The 13,664-nt window shown below is 48.5% G+C and overlaps 1 protein-coding gene across 4 annotated transcripts; it reads right to left on the bottom strand.

The window, feature by feature from the left end:
* Positions 1 to 3,106: 3,106 nt before the first annotated feature.
* LOC120754783 (tetraspanin-32-like) lies at positions 3,107 to 8,136 on the bottom strand. 4 transcript variants are annotated; one of them, XR_005701549.2, is made up of 4 exons: positions 7,961 to 8,136; positions 6,019 to 6,133; positions 5,548 to 5,762; positions 3,107 to 4,746 (listed from the first exon to the last, which is right to left on the bottom strand). XR_005701549.2 is itself a non-coding variant. In XM_040068779.2 (4 exons), exons 1-4 carry the CDS (start codon positions 8,024 to 8,026, stop codon positions 3,548 to 3,550), a joined length of 342 nt encoding a protein of 113 aa, XP_039924713.1. In that variant the 5' UTR covers positions 8,027 to 8,136; the 3' UTR covers positions 3,107 to 3,547. The 4 variants fall into 4 exon arrangements, 2 of the variants coding, with proteins under 2 accessions (XP_039924713.1, XP_039924712.1); XM_040068779.2 differs by lacking the exon at positions 5,548 to 5,762 and having other exon boundaries at positions 3,107 to 3,610; positions 4,649 to 4,746; XR_009208017.1 differs by lacking the exon at positions 5,548 to 5,762 and having other exon boundaries at positions 6,019 to 6,146.
* Between the last annotated feature and the right edge of the window lie 5,528 nt (positions 8,137 to 13,664).

Genomic DNA, 13,664 nt, shown 5'->3' with positions numbered 1-13,664 from the left:
CAGCATTTTCATCAAACTCAAGTTCAAAGACAAGGAAAAAAAAAAAAATATTAGTCAGATAGAAAAACCAGCACTGACAGCAATGCAACCACTCTTCTGCATATCATTCCAATAAAGTTATAATTCAGGTGACCCACCATGAACCCAGAGACTGTGAACAGCCTGCCAGTGACAACCCAGATTTCTTCCCCTGTGCTCTCCGTTCCTTTTCCCACCAGCTCCAGCACTTAGAACATCTTCCTGGGGTCAGAACCCCCAGCAGATAAAAATCCTCCTTCTCATCTTCCTTTCCTCAGCTCCAGCCCACATCTCAGTCCTTGAGCATCAGCTCTCCCTTTATTTCTGTCTAGTTTCTCTGGGAATACCAAGACACAGCCCTTTGGGAAGCTACCCCTCCATCCAGCTGGTGCACAGCAATTACGTGTCTCCGAGAACATCTTATAAATGAATTATAGCCTGCTTTTTCCCTTCCCAGCCAAAAGGCTTTTGGAAGAGCAACTTTCTAATTACATTAGAAGACATTTGGAGGAAAAAAGAAAAAGGCAATGTGCAGTTTGCATACAAAATGTGGAAGGGTTGAGGCTGGTTCATCATCTCCCAGACACTAGGAGCTCCTCGTAGACAGCCACAGGCTGCTGCCTGCCCCCTTGGTGAGACAGCCACATCAGCCCCGTGGAGGGCTGTCACCAGGCAGACATCAATTACTGTTATGAATGACCTTCCTTCCATCCTTGCTGCAAGGAACAATTTCTCTCTGACAGACTTGGCAGAATCCACGGGAACAGCATCGTGTCTGTTGGATGGTGTTTCTTTTAATTTGCCTTTCTGATGCTTCTCTTTTGGTGAAGAAGGCCTGCTTTGGATGAGGGATGGATCCTTTAGCTTATACAGTGCTCTGTAGCTGTGTTCTGCCAAATTCCTACACTTCCAGGGAAGGAGCTGACCTCTGCCCTGCTCTGCTCCAGCTGCCTTCTGGTGCTGCTGTGGTCATTGCAAAGGCCAGCTCCCTGTCCGACTGCAGAGCCCAGGGGCAGGGAAAGGGGGGAGCAAACTTCAGATGGCATCCATCAGGTTGTGTCCCTACCTGCCTGACCCAGTTAATCTAAAAGCACACAATGTTTTTGTCCATCCACAGAGCAAACATGAGTCAGTGACATCAGTCTGAAAGAGGAATCTGTCCTCAGCAGCAGCTCTGCCACTGGCACACAGATGCCTCACTCAGAAGTGTTACACCATGGGGGAGAGCACAGGAGGCAGATTAAATTAGAATGGAAAATGCTGAGGTGTGCTGCAGTGATATTAAGGACCCTCTACACACTGGCCTACACCTGGGTATAATAAAGCAAACAGTGCTGTGTGCTGGCCCTATTAGCTCATCAATCTTGATGAAAAACTGGGTTATTTTGGGCATTCACTGAGGCATTTTTGGAACATCTGCTCCATCCTGAACACAATTTTTCCTCTCTACTAGTCGGGTTTTAGACTGTAAAGTTCAGAAGTGAGAATTTCAGCTGAGATATTATGGTTGGCATGTTGCTCCCTGATTTTTCTCTTCTTTCCCTTTCTCTGTCTGACACATGATGCTTTAAACCTCACCGGTACCAGAGTCTTTGCTTTGCAAACAGCACTAGGAAAACTGCTGTTTTCCTTTCTTTTCCTCCCCTTCAATAGTGACATGGCCTCTAGGGGCTGTGAGAAGCTGCAGGATATTTACATTCAGGCTTGACTGCATGATGGGCCATGGATCACCAGAAAGCAGAGTTTGCCTGAGCTGGAGGACAGTCAATAAGCCAGTTGCTATTCTCCCTGTTTAAGAGGAGCTTTAGGTGTAATATTCCTGGATTTTAGAACATATTTTTTTATCCTTAAGTTCTCAATTACATTCTTGAAACCAGCTTCCTCACAAGCAGCACTGGATGTGCAGTAGCACTCATAGTGCAGCTAGAAGACAATCTCCTGAGACACATGTGCTTAAACCAGTCCTGGTTTCTAACCATTGTGCACCCATTACTGTTATTAGAACAGCACCTGCAAAGTAAGGCCTGCAAAGACCAGAGACTCCTCCTCTGTAGGCACACAAACCTCCAGACAACCAGGCAGCATGACAATATATAATCCAAACAGACAAAAAAAAGTGCTCCTGTAAACCCAATCTGCATCCTTGTCAGCTTTTCCCCAGGGTGGCTGGTTTACAAAGTGGCATTGTGGTAGACCAGCCACGTCGACGCAGACATCCCCTACTCACGGCTTGGTTTCTTGGACAGCCACAGATATCAGACAAATAGTCTGGTGTCTTCCCTCTTTGATTAAAGAGTGAATTAAATGGTCTTCTAAATAAGACACACTCTATGCAGGGAGGAAAAGTCCTTTAAAATCAATAGCGGGGAAAGATGAAAGACTGTCTATTGCAGAAGGAGGAAAAATCTCCAAGCAGCAGGTCTGATCGCTCCTGTAAGCTGCAGCACAGCAGGGGTCAGCAGGGCTGGACAACACACCGACCAGTTTTGGAGCACCACAGGGCCAAACCCCACTCCCGCCTGCGATTACACCTCGCTGCAGCTGTCAGGGCTGGCTCTCTCTGCTCTGGCTTCTTGCTGGCAGATCAAAGATTAAATGTGTGCCTTGGGAGTGGGAACTCGGGGCAAAACAAGCAGCGACCTGGCCCTAGGCGGAAGATACTGTTGGGAAGGGAGGGGGCGATTTACAGGAATAGGCAAAGCCCCCCTGTGTGTTCTAAGACGCCGATGAGCTCCTTGAACGACTTGGAGTCGAGAATACCCTTGCCAGCGGCCAGCTCTTGAGTGCGTCCCAGGGTTCCCGCTAATCCCTGAGGGCTGCGGACGTGCCAGCACCCTGCAGGGGTCGCGAAGGCGCGTTCCGCGGCACGTCCCGGAGCGGGCGGGCAGCGAGCCGGCGGGCCCGCGGCCCCTCGGGCGGAGCGCGGCGCTGCAGCGGCCCCGCGCGGCGGCCGGCGGCCCTCTCGCCTCCTGCCCCACGGCCCGGCACGGACACGGAGCCGCAAGGCAGCCGAGAGGCTCCCCGTTATCCCTGCCGAGAGCGGCGGGGGATGAAGCCTCGTCGCCACAGCTGCCGGGAAGGCGCCTCGCACCTTTCCTCCGCTCCCCCGCAAGGCAGCACACCGTGCCATCAGGGGATGCAGACGGCCACATCCCCCAGAGGATGTGAAAGCTAAAAACAAGCCAACAGGATGCACTAGGAGCCACAGAAATAAATAGCCAGTCTGAGGGTTCTGCCAGCCCGAGGTTGCTTCGACGAGCAAAGCTTGGCTGTGATACCCCAAAGCAGGCGGGCTGGGGGAGATGACGGGTGTCTGGAGGAAAGGATCGCCCTCATTCCAGAGGAAAGGGAGAGCAGCACCGTGTGGCCCTTGGACAGTGTTCTTTGGACGGCAGCTCTGGAGTTTGCTCAGTATATGTTTGCGCTCTTTATTACTATTTTAACAGCCTGTTCTATGGAGCGGCATGCCCCAAACTATACCAGAGAGTAAGGCAACAAATAAACATTATAGAGAAGTTTGACTGAATCTTCAGGCAGCCATGACATTCTCCACACATCTGTATATGCCCGTCTGTTGGTTTAGATGCGGTAACTGCAGGCACACATTAAAGACACTTCAGCAAAAGAGAGGGGAGTTACACGTATTCTGCTTAATTCATGGGATCTCTGGTCCCTTTGGGTATCTCAGACAGAGAAAGGAAGGTGGTGTATTGAGAAGGTGAAAACATTAATGTCAGTGTTTGCTTTGCACTGAATTTTCAAGCGTCAGCTTCTCATTTCTGCCATTACAATTACACAGATTAGATAAATCTCTTTAAAGTGAGTATATGACAGCAATGCAATTATTTTATATTAAGCAAGATTTCATGCTCAACAACCTACCTGTTAACTCCTGCCCTTCACATGGGAAAACATGCAGTGAGCAGCACTTTACCACTTATCCCTCCAGCTCCAAGGCTGGAAGCTTCTCTATGCAGGCTAAGCCCCACACGCAGGCTCTGTTTTGAAATGCAGCTTGGCTCACAGTGCGATTTATTACTGTCAACGTGGTCCAGGCCCAAACAGGCTGATGGAGAGGACAAAGGGGGGATTTCAACTCTTATGCTACTTCTCCACCCTCTCCTTGTAGGCTGAAATTCAGGGTCCTGCCCAAATCCCCCATGCCTGCTGCCATGCTTTTTATGGATGTTTGCAGTGCGGTGGGAAAAAGAGGGGCTAATTTTGCTGTCACAAGTCAGGGGAAGCGTGTGAGACTCAAAATCACACTGCTAAGGTTTCCCCATACAAACCATGTGTTGACTTGATAAGGAGAAAAAAAATACCCTGGGAATTGTCATCACCTTAGTTGCTTGGCAGATAAACACCTTCCCTCTGAAAGCTGCATACACAGGACCTTGGCAAAGGAAACTAGGCACAAAATGATGCAATCCTCAGCCTGAAGAGCTCTGCAAGGTCACACTTTTTCAAAAATGTCCCGTAGCAGCACAAGGTGGAACAACCGGACCTCCTTCCCCAGGCGAGCATTCTCCCAGGCATAAGGCAGCACAGCCCCCAGCACCACACGCTACAGGGGCCAGCCCCAGGTGAACAAAAGCCCTTCCAGCCAGTCCCTGCAGGTATGGATACGCACCATGGCAGTGAGGCACTGCGATTCCCGCACTGTGGCAGCAGAGCTCAGCAGGGCTGCCAGGATCAGGGTCATGCTCAGGCAGATCCCAAAGTAGAAAGCTGGAAGGAAGACAGACATGGGAGTTGTGGTCAGATGCCAGAGGCCTAGTCTGATGCTTTACCCAGAGAGGGGCCAAAAAGTGCATTTTGGGGAGCTCACCCCAAGTGACCAGGTAGCAGAACTGAAAGTTTTCTGAAATTTATTCAATAGCCCCTGTCTCTGTGTGCTTTGCTGTGTATGTCTGACAGCACTGTAAGCCTCTGAGTGGTTCCCACAGCTCCAGCAGAGTGAAGCAGCCTAAAACAGTGTTGGTCCACCCAACAGACCAGAAGCTGCCAATTACTTCAGCATTCTGATAAGGATCCCCCAAAATGGGGGGGGTGCTGATGTGCAGCAGCTGTCCCATAGCCTCTATCAGGACTCTAGGCATTGCTAATCTGGTGCAACACTCTCCCTCTGGTTTCCTTCTGGCTCAGACAGGATCACAGCCAGTACCCAGGGACAGGGCTCAGGGACCTCAGTGCTGCAAAGGGCTTTGCTAGCCTAACCACCCAGAGGTAAGGCTTGCAAACAAGGCAAGTGGAAATGTTGCTGGAGATGGGTGGCTGGGGTGGGAGAGTCTGCAAAGCTGCAGTCAGTGCCAATATATATGTGTAGGAACAGGGAAGGAATGTACCTTAGCCTTGGACTAATATAGTTTTTACACCTGCTTTGTTAAACTGAAATTGAGAACCAGGATCTCGAGAGGATATGAGTGCGTTTAAGCCCAGAGTGCAGCTCAGGAGAAGCAGCAGATGCAAGTGCAGCAGTGGTGAGCAGAGTATTTTAGTAACTGGGCTATCTTTGCTCTAGCCTTGTACCTGAGACTCAGTTTATACTTCTCCCTTGTGAAAGTGAAAATACCGCACATTTCCTCAGAAAAGTCCGAGGCGCTGCCAAACATTTCTCCTCCCAGCCTCAATCTTCTGTGTTCTGCTTCAGCTCCTGTAGTTCCTCTCCCCGTGCTTCCAGTCTCCTGCCAGCTCCAGTGATGTGACCAAGGAGTCCCTTCTGAACATTTACCACAGCACAGGGGCTGGAGAATAGAGGAACAGGTGCAAACACAGAAGCACCTGAGCACCCCATGCACCCACAGCATCCTTTGATTACAGGCATGCAGGTCTGATCTGGGGAAAGAAAGTGCCTGCGGGACTGTGTTAGTCCTAATGCAGCCTCCAAAACCCAGCTCCTTCCTCCTCTTGAGATACCCCTGAATTTTCTTCTATCGCTTTAAGGAATTTTGCAGCTCCGGGTATCACCAAAGGTCTCACTGGGATGTGACCATAACTTACCTGTGTGGTGGATGACCCTGTAGGCATTGCTGTCCAGGGAAACGTTGCTGATGACGGTGAAATGGAGCCCATAGTGGGTGACGGTGCTCACCGTGGCAATGGAGAGCCCCAGCAGCTGGAAAAGAAGGCTTTCAGGAAAGGATTTACAAGGCAGCAGCTCTGGCTGGATGCACACAAAGGTTTGAGGTGTATCTGGACACTCCTGGCCCCCATGCAAATGCAGACAGCCTTATCATCCAGAGACCACCCCACGTACCCCAAAATGCACATAAAATGACAAACCCCAGACACTTAAAAATACTAAAGCTGTTTTTTTATCTCTTGCATAATGAGTGCATGTGAAACTAACTGTGCAGCCCACAGTCTCTTGGTCAGTACCCATGGATTAAATTCCCATTACATGAAGAAAACTGAGAAACTCTAAGCTATCTGAGGTGGTTTTTGTCTCTGCAAGGTGTTGCTGGTCTGTCTGTTTCTGTCCCACCCCTGACAGCACCGGTATGCCTAAGGCATGAGGTAATTACTTGCATGTCACCTCTTCAGGTGATGAAAAGGCAACATTTCTGATGGCACCTGGCTCTAGGGCTGGGGTCCTTGCAGCATGACTGGTAGCAGAGCTTGGACAAAGGCACCAGCAGCAAAACCAGCTCCAAATTTAGTGTAATGAGCCTGGAAAATACAAAATGTAAGGCTACTCCAAGCTCTGAAGATAAGGCTTCATCATTTTGTGCCTTTACAATATGGAAACACAAGGCAGCTATACCTGTGTCAAACATGACAGTGCGATCTCAACATAATCCCCATTGTGTGACATTTTGTAAGAGCTTTTGCTGGAGGCTTACAGTCTCAAAGATTAAATCCATCCAAACTGTAGCGTTTTGTCTAACCTAATTTGTGGCACCTTCTCATCCTTCAGACTGTGTATTACTGCATATCTTGACCCATGCCCAGCAAAATACAACACCAAAAGTGCAACACCAGTTAGCTCAGATTTCTGAGAAACACTAGTCTAAAATCCTCCCAACAGTGTGAATGTGATTCTAACCATCCACAGCAACTGTGCCTTAATGACTCCTCTAAACGTGCTTGGTACCAATCCTCCTTTCATTTCCTCCAAGTGGCATATTCTGTTATTTGGAAGAGAGGACCACCTTACAGCCACTGCAGCCTTGGAATGTTGAAATTTGGAAAAACTAGATTTGTGGCCCAAAATAAGATATTACCTTTTAATTACACTCTTAACAAGCCACCAACCCTCTTTGAACTAAATACAGATTATTGTTATTGCTCTTGTTATTATTATTAAGCTGGCAAGTTTTGATGAAGTGAAAAGGCAACGAGAACATACGAGTCAAAGAATCCATGAGACGTGTTCTCCAATTTCCACCATTTCCCATCAGCTCTAACAGCAGATGTCCAGAAACTCCCCTTGAATTTGCTTCAAAAGCTCATAAAAAGTCCCTAGAACTGCTTTTGCTTCGCAGTGCCGATCCATAGGTTTTTCCCACCAAAGCCTTGTGGGTTTCATACCCTCACTGATCCCACCTGCAGGCAGCCACCCTCCCAGCAGCAAGCGCGACTGCAGCAGGTCCATCCTCTCTCTTTAGCTCCAAGGAGACAGGAGCAAATATCTTTCTGCTGAAAACCACCCATTCTGCCAGCAGCAACCTTTTCTTTCTCCTTGGAGGCAGCTGCTGAGTTGTGAAAGAGCTGCAGTGGTGTGACAGCCCTGAGAAACCAGAAGTCTATCAGAGGAGGGGGGACGATACTGGAGGCCAGCGATAACCGCCCATGGTGCAATGATAACTCAGGCAGTTGGCTGTGCTTGCCCTCCACCCGCCAAAAACCGAACGTGGGAAAACCATCTCCTCTCAGAGTGGGGATGGGAAAGGCAACAGCTCACCTCGGTTCTGCAGAAATCCCCCCAAACCTGCCTGCTCACCTTGACACAAAGGCTCATCACCAGCAGCTGGCACTTGGTGGTCCTCATCCCGCACCTCAGTCCCATGGCAGCTTGTCCCCTGAGAGAGCTGGCAGTTGGTCCCTCCAGCTCTTGATAAAGCCTGGGTTTCCACCAAAGGGAGGCATGGCCACAGCGGGGCCTCTCAGGAAGTGGAGTCCCCACCACACACAGATGCACCTCCTCCTGCCTGATTATTAAATCCTCTTTAGGGCAGTCACCTTCTGCACAGGCTCTCAGTCAGCTGCTGTCAGTTCCCGCACAGCCAGCTGGGAAAGAAGGAAAGGCATACAGAAAAACAACCTTTCATGGAGTTTGGAGCAAAGCTCCTTAAAAATAAAAATAAAAAAATAAAAAAAATAATAAAAAAATAATAAAAAAAAATTTAAACTGTTCATTCAAGAGTCAGTGTCAAAATATCCCAATTTTGACTTTCATTCAGATACAGTTTTTCTTAATGAACATTGTCGGTAACATTTTTTTAATATATATAATCTACATAAATGATATTTTGGGAAAACACCTAGGAAAACATTAAAAAAGAAAAAATATATATAACCAGTTGTTTAAAGAAGAGATTAACACCCCCCCCCCACCACCACCCCCAAGAGAGATCTATGTAAGAGTCTTCTCTCCCCATGTAAAACCACCACATTAGCAATAACCTCTGGCTGAGCCTCTATTAGAACTGGAATTTTCAGACAAGGGGAAAAAACACATTTGGTAGTACTTTATTCAGGAAAATGGCTATATAGACATATAAGCCCCTGCTGAGGAGACCCTCCCTGTCCATGGACATTTTAACTCCCCCTTTCCCCTCTCCTAGCACTGAAGACTCCATGGACCCATGGCTGCAGAAGACTCAGGTGGTTTCTGGTCTTCAAAACCAGCTGTCTCCTGAATGCCTATTTCTTAAAAGTAAATTGCAAAGAAGCCTCGAGAAGGATCTGGCCAAAGTGAGCTAGTGAATGACTGAGTGCTTTAATCATCCTTACTTTTGGAACCAGACTGGTAGAGAACAGGTGAAACAGACTAATGAAAAATAATTGCACTCCCCCCAGGTGGCAAACAAAGGGAGTAAAAAAGTAAAACCATCCCACAACAGTAACTGCAGTAACAGGAAGATGATAAAAAAGGAAGAGGAGGGGAATGAAAAAAGGAAGGAAGATGCATTTTTCAAAGCAAAGAGAAGAGAAATTGAGTTGCACAAAGCCATGAGCATGGGGTAAAGCACATCATGATTTTCTGGCTACATCACTACTTTTCTTACAAGTTTTCCTGCAGATCACCTTGGTTGCAGCCTCCCGAGACTCCAGTAAGAGCTGCCACTGCCAGAGCCAGAAACAGGTGTCCCCATGGCTCACGGGTCCCTGCCCTCATGCCCAGGAAGAGACACTGAGGTACCCATGTGCAGACAGAGACCTTCCTCTTCTAGCCACCATCTGGAGACCATCTGAGGAAAACCAATGGATAGACAGCAGGGCAGGAGGGCAGCGGGGAGAGGACAAGCTGGTGAGGCAGCTGATGCCAAGCCACCCACATTCAGGACAGACCAGGTGGGGAAAATGCCTTATAAGACACTGTCAGAGTTAGGATTGCATCGGAATTCAGAACTGTGGGCACCCATCACTGCTTCTGCTACTAGAGGACAAAGGGGGGTGCTGTCACCTGAATTTTCAAGGGGAAGGATCCCTGGTACAAAGACAACAGAGCTGGCCCACCAGTGGAGTTACAGGTTAAATCTGGAAGGGCTGCAAGAACATAAGAGTACAGCTCTCCGTGTAACACCAAGCCACGTTAGCCTAGCCACGAGCGACAGTCACCAAGCCGTGTCACCTGCCCTAAGCACACACGGAGTCTGTTTCACAGCGGCGGACATGGAAAAAACACATGGAACCCATCTCTGTTTCCTCCTAGATCCCACTTCCTTCCGCAGTCCTGAACGCCTGTCACCGCAGAGACCTGTGCGAAGCCACGTCTCACGCTAGAGGTCCCCACAGGCCAGCAGGAGCCTTTCCCGAAGGGCGGTAGGATCGACATGGGCTTTCTGAAGGGCATTTCCCTCCCCGGTGCCGTTTTTTCCATTTCCGTCTCCTCAGTTCTTGCAGAAGCCTCGTACCTCACCTCAGGTCCACCTGAGAGGTCCCAAAATCGCCATCTATGCGCCTTGCAAGGGCTGCTGGTCTTCCCACAAAATACGTCCTACGTCGTTTTGTCTCCAGCCATAAAAAGGGGTACCTTCACTGACTCACGGAGCTCTGAAAGCAGGTCTGTAGCTTCAAACAGCTGCGTTTAAACAGCTCCTTCCTCTGTCTTGGTTGAAAATTACTATTCCTGAGTAGTTTGACCATATCTTTTGATTCTTCCCTCACCTGCAGTGCTCGGTGCCCCAATTTTGTGCCCACTTTCTCCGCTATTTGCTCTGCCTGCTGGGCTCAGGGGTGGAGGGATTTTCTGCTGTTTCCCTTTCCTCACTTTTACCCTCTATCCCATACAGGTATGCCTTGAAAGTTTCCTGTTTGATGCACAGCATATGTGGATTTCTAACATCACAAAAATAACAAGAGCAAAAGGAGTTGCTGCCTCACACTTAAAAAAGCCAAAAGGAAAGTTACTCCCTTGCCCAAAAGAAAGCAGGAGCATCAGTAGAGCTGAGATATTAAGATGTTGGGCTGTGATTAAGGAAGGCATATCTGGCACATGGAAGGGCACTGCCAAAGGGAGAACAGGGGACTCTGAGTGCTCATCCTACCTATGCCCATCGACAAGGCAATCTGTGCAACACTTCAATTTCTATGGGATTAAACTTCCTCTGGGTGCCCTGTAGTTGGCACACACCTGCCTCAGTAGGCAAGCACCTACCTGCCTGCCCAGAAAGCACTGGTGAGAAGCAGGATGTCCCCTCAACCTCATCCCAGTGGGAAGAGAGGCAGGGCTGGTGGCATCCCAGGGAACCACCCTTAAAGCCAGCATGTAGGCTGGATGGCAGCATGGCTTTTCCAGCAAGACTTGGTCTCCTGCCCACCTTGGAAGGTTTCACCAATTGGTCCCCTTTGCAAGAGCACAACTTACCACTCCCAAAAGAAATGCAAAAAACATAGGTGACCACAGCTCCTGCCTGTGGCTTCCTACCTTACCTCTGGTTATCAATTGGAGCACAGAAAGATGGTAGTGAGTCTGAAAATAGCCCAGAGAGCACAGGTGCTTCTTTCTAGCCTTGTGGCAGCTTGCAGGTCGCTGTTATGAAAATATACACCAGCATCCCCAGCTGCATGGGTCTCAGAGGGATGTGCCACCTAATCCAGAAGGGAAGAATTGATTTAAAAAGGGGAACAAAGCCAGGTTTTTGGGTTTTGTTTTGTTTTGTTTTTTTTAAAGCTACAAACCCCCAGCCTTCTTCTGGCTGGAGGGAAACAACACCCACTCTGTCAGAGGGATGTTCTGAAAGAGCTGGGGGATTTGATGGGTTAATGCTGCATGGAGTGAACTTGGGACACTAAGCACAAATGGAGGAGAAGAGGCTGAATTCATGCCGGTGCTTTCTTGACATCCACTTTTCTGGCTCTCACTCCATCAGTGCAGCCATCAGTGGTGGAACAGCAGCACCCCAGCCTCAGCTGCTTGAACTCAGCCCATTCGGTCCCTCAGCTACAGCCCATAACACGGCTGGATTCACCCTAAAGCTTGCTCATAAATAAAACATGTCCATATCAAATCACGCCGCAGCCATAGGGATGATGGGAGGCCAGGGAGACCTTGGCCTGTGTCTGCCTTGCCGGGCACATCACAAGGATGCATTGTAAAGGCTGCTTAGCATTCACATAGCACATGCACACAATCAAAGCTAAAAATCAACTTTTAAACCCGGGGCCATATCTTTTTCAAGAAAGGAAAGAGAGGAAAAAATGGGGAGGTGCTGGGCTTTGCCAAGCTTCAGATGCACCATACAACTCCACTGTGAATGGAAACAAGGCTGGCTGGAGGCTGCCTTGGAAGACGCAAAACCAGAGAGAAATCATAATATTTCCAAAGCACGTCTTGACTTATTATTATTTTCAAAGTGTGTCTCATAAATCCTCTAGTGATTCCCAGGCAATTAGAAATTATTATAGGTGAGCAAATAAAATGTCAGAAGAGTTATTAGAAATAGTTAATCAAGCCAGAGAAACATTACATGGGAAAAGAACATAAGCTGAAGACAAGGGAGTTCCCTGTCAAGTCAACTTCTTTCTCCACTGAAAGTGAAAGAACCATACTCACAGCTCTAAAGCACACTGCTCTGCTCAAGTTATTTTTTTCTTTTTCACATGCTATCTAATTGCAAACCATAACTGCCCAGGAGCCAGATATGCAGGTGATAGACCCTGAAGACACAATGTGAGCCTAGCCCCATCTAGCCCTGCTCCTGGCAAAACCAGTGTGAGCACAGCCCAGCCTGGTAAATGGGCTCACCAAGAACAGGGCTGCCCAACTGCCCATCACCCTTTATTTCTGGCATTCATCCTCTCAAGCTTTATTGCAACAGGACCTCCATTGCTTTCCACTGAAGTCCAGAAAGTTTTGGTAAAGTACCCTAGAAAGCTCATGTCAGCTGGCTGTAATGCATGGACTGACCCAGCACCCCACCTGCAGCCTTCCTGCTGACACATGTGCCGAGTCAGGGGCAGCGCTTTGCTCTCACCTTTGGCAGGTGCAAGAATGAACAAGCAGTGTAGAGACCCTTTTCCCTTCTCCCTGAGCATCATTTGGCCAGCTTGCAGCACACTGGCTGAAGCCACATGGAGCTGCAAGGTCCACACCAACCACAAAGTTATAATTTTTGCCTTACCTGCTCCAGGAGAGGAGAATTTCTTCTCCCCACTCTGGGGATGGGTAGCACATTGCTGGATGCTCTCTCTCCCAGATTATGATCAGGAAGTTGATTGTGAACACAGACAGTGTTTAATGATGTCTTGTTCTACTGGATCATAGTCATTAACTATATACATAGTCATTAACTTTATAAAAAGATTTCAAAGGAGATTGCATTTCTCTGAGTACAAGATGTACCTACCTACCTACCTACCTTTCTGCAGACTGGGAAGCCAGCTGCACTGCTAGGAAAGTGTAAGCACTTGCTGTGTGTTGTGCTCAGGCCCGGACCCGATGGCCACATCTGGCTGGAAACAAATGTCGTGATCAGCAGCCCTGAAGCCAATTTGGACAAGTCAAGTTCATCCCTGAGCAGAGTGTGGAATCTCTGTGGCTGGAGGCTGCATGCTCTCCCTTGAGTCTGGGTCTGCTGGTGTGTGTTATTAATGAAAAAAATTCCCTGTAGCTATTTTTATATGATAAAAATCTAGTTATTACTCTCTAGCATGGCACTTCGATACAGAAGACTTTCTCTTGAAAAGTTTCAAGGGCAGCAGCTTCCCCTTTCCAGTGAGAAAGGTTTTCAGCAGAAATTACAGACGAGGTAATAAAAGAACATCAGTATGACTCCACTGCAGTAATGCCCTACGGACTATGTCTAACAGTGAGCACAAGGGAAGCCCCCTGCTCCAGCCAGGGCAGTTTTGCAGATGCTGGAGACAAGTGCACGACATGGCCTGAGCTGAGCAGCAAGGCACAGGCAGCTCCTCTGCGCTGCTGGCAATCCATCGGGGAAAATGGTCCACCTGCGCTGCATGCCATGAGCTGCTTCTCT

The sequence above is a fragment of the Hirundo rustica genome, chromosome 6 (genome assembly GCF_015227805.2).
Source record: "Hirundo rustica isolate bHirRus1 chromosome 6, bHirRus1.pri.v3, whole genome shotgun sequence".
Lineage (NCBI taxonomy): Eukaryota > Metazoa > Chordata > Aves > Passeriformes > Hirundinidae > Hirundo > Hirundo rustica.
This window is presented reverse-complemented; position numbering and strand designations above follow the sequence as displayed.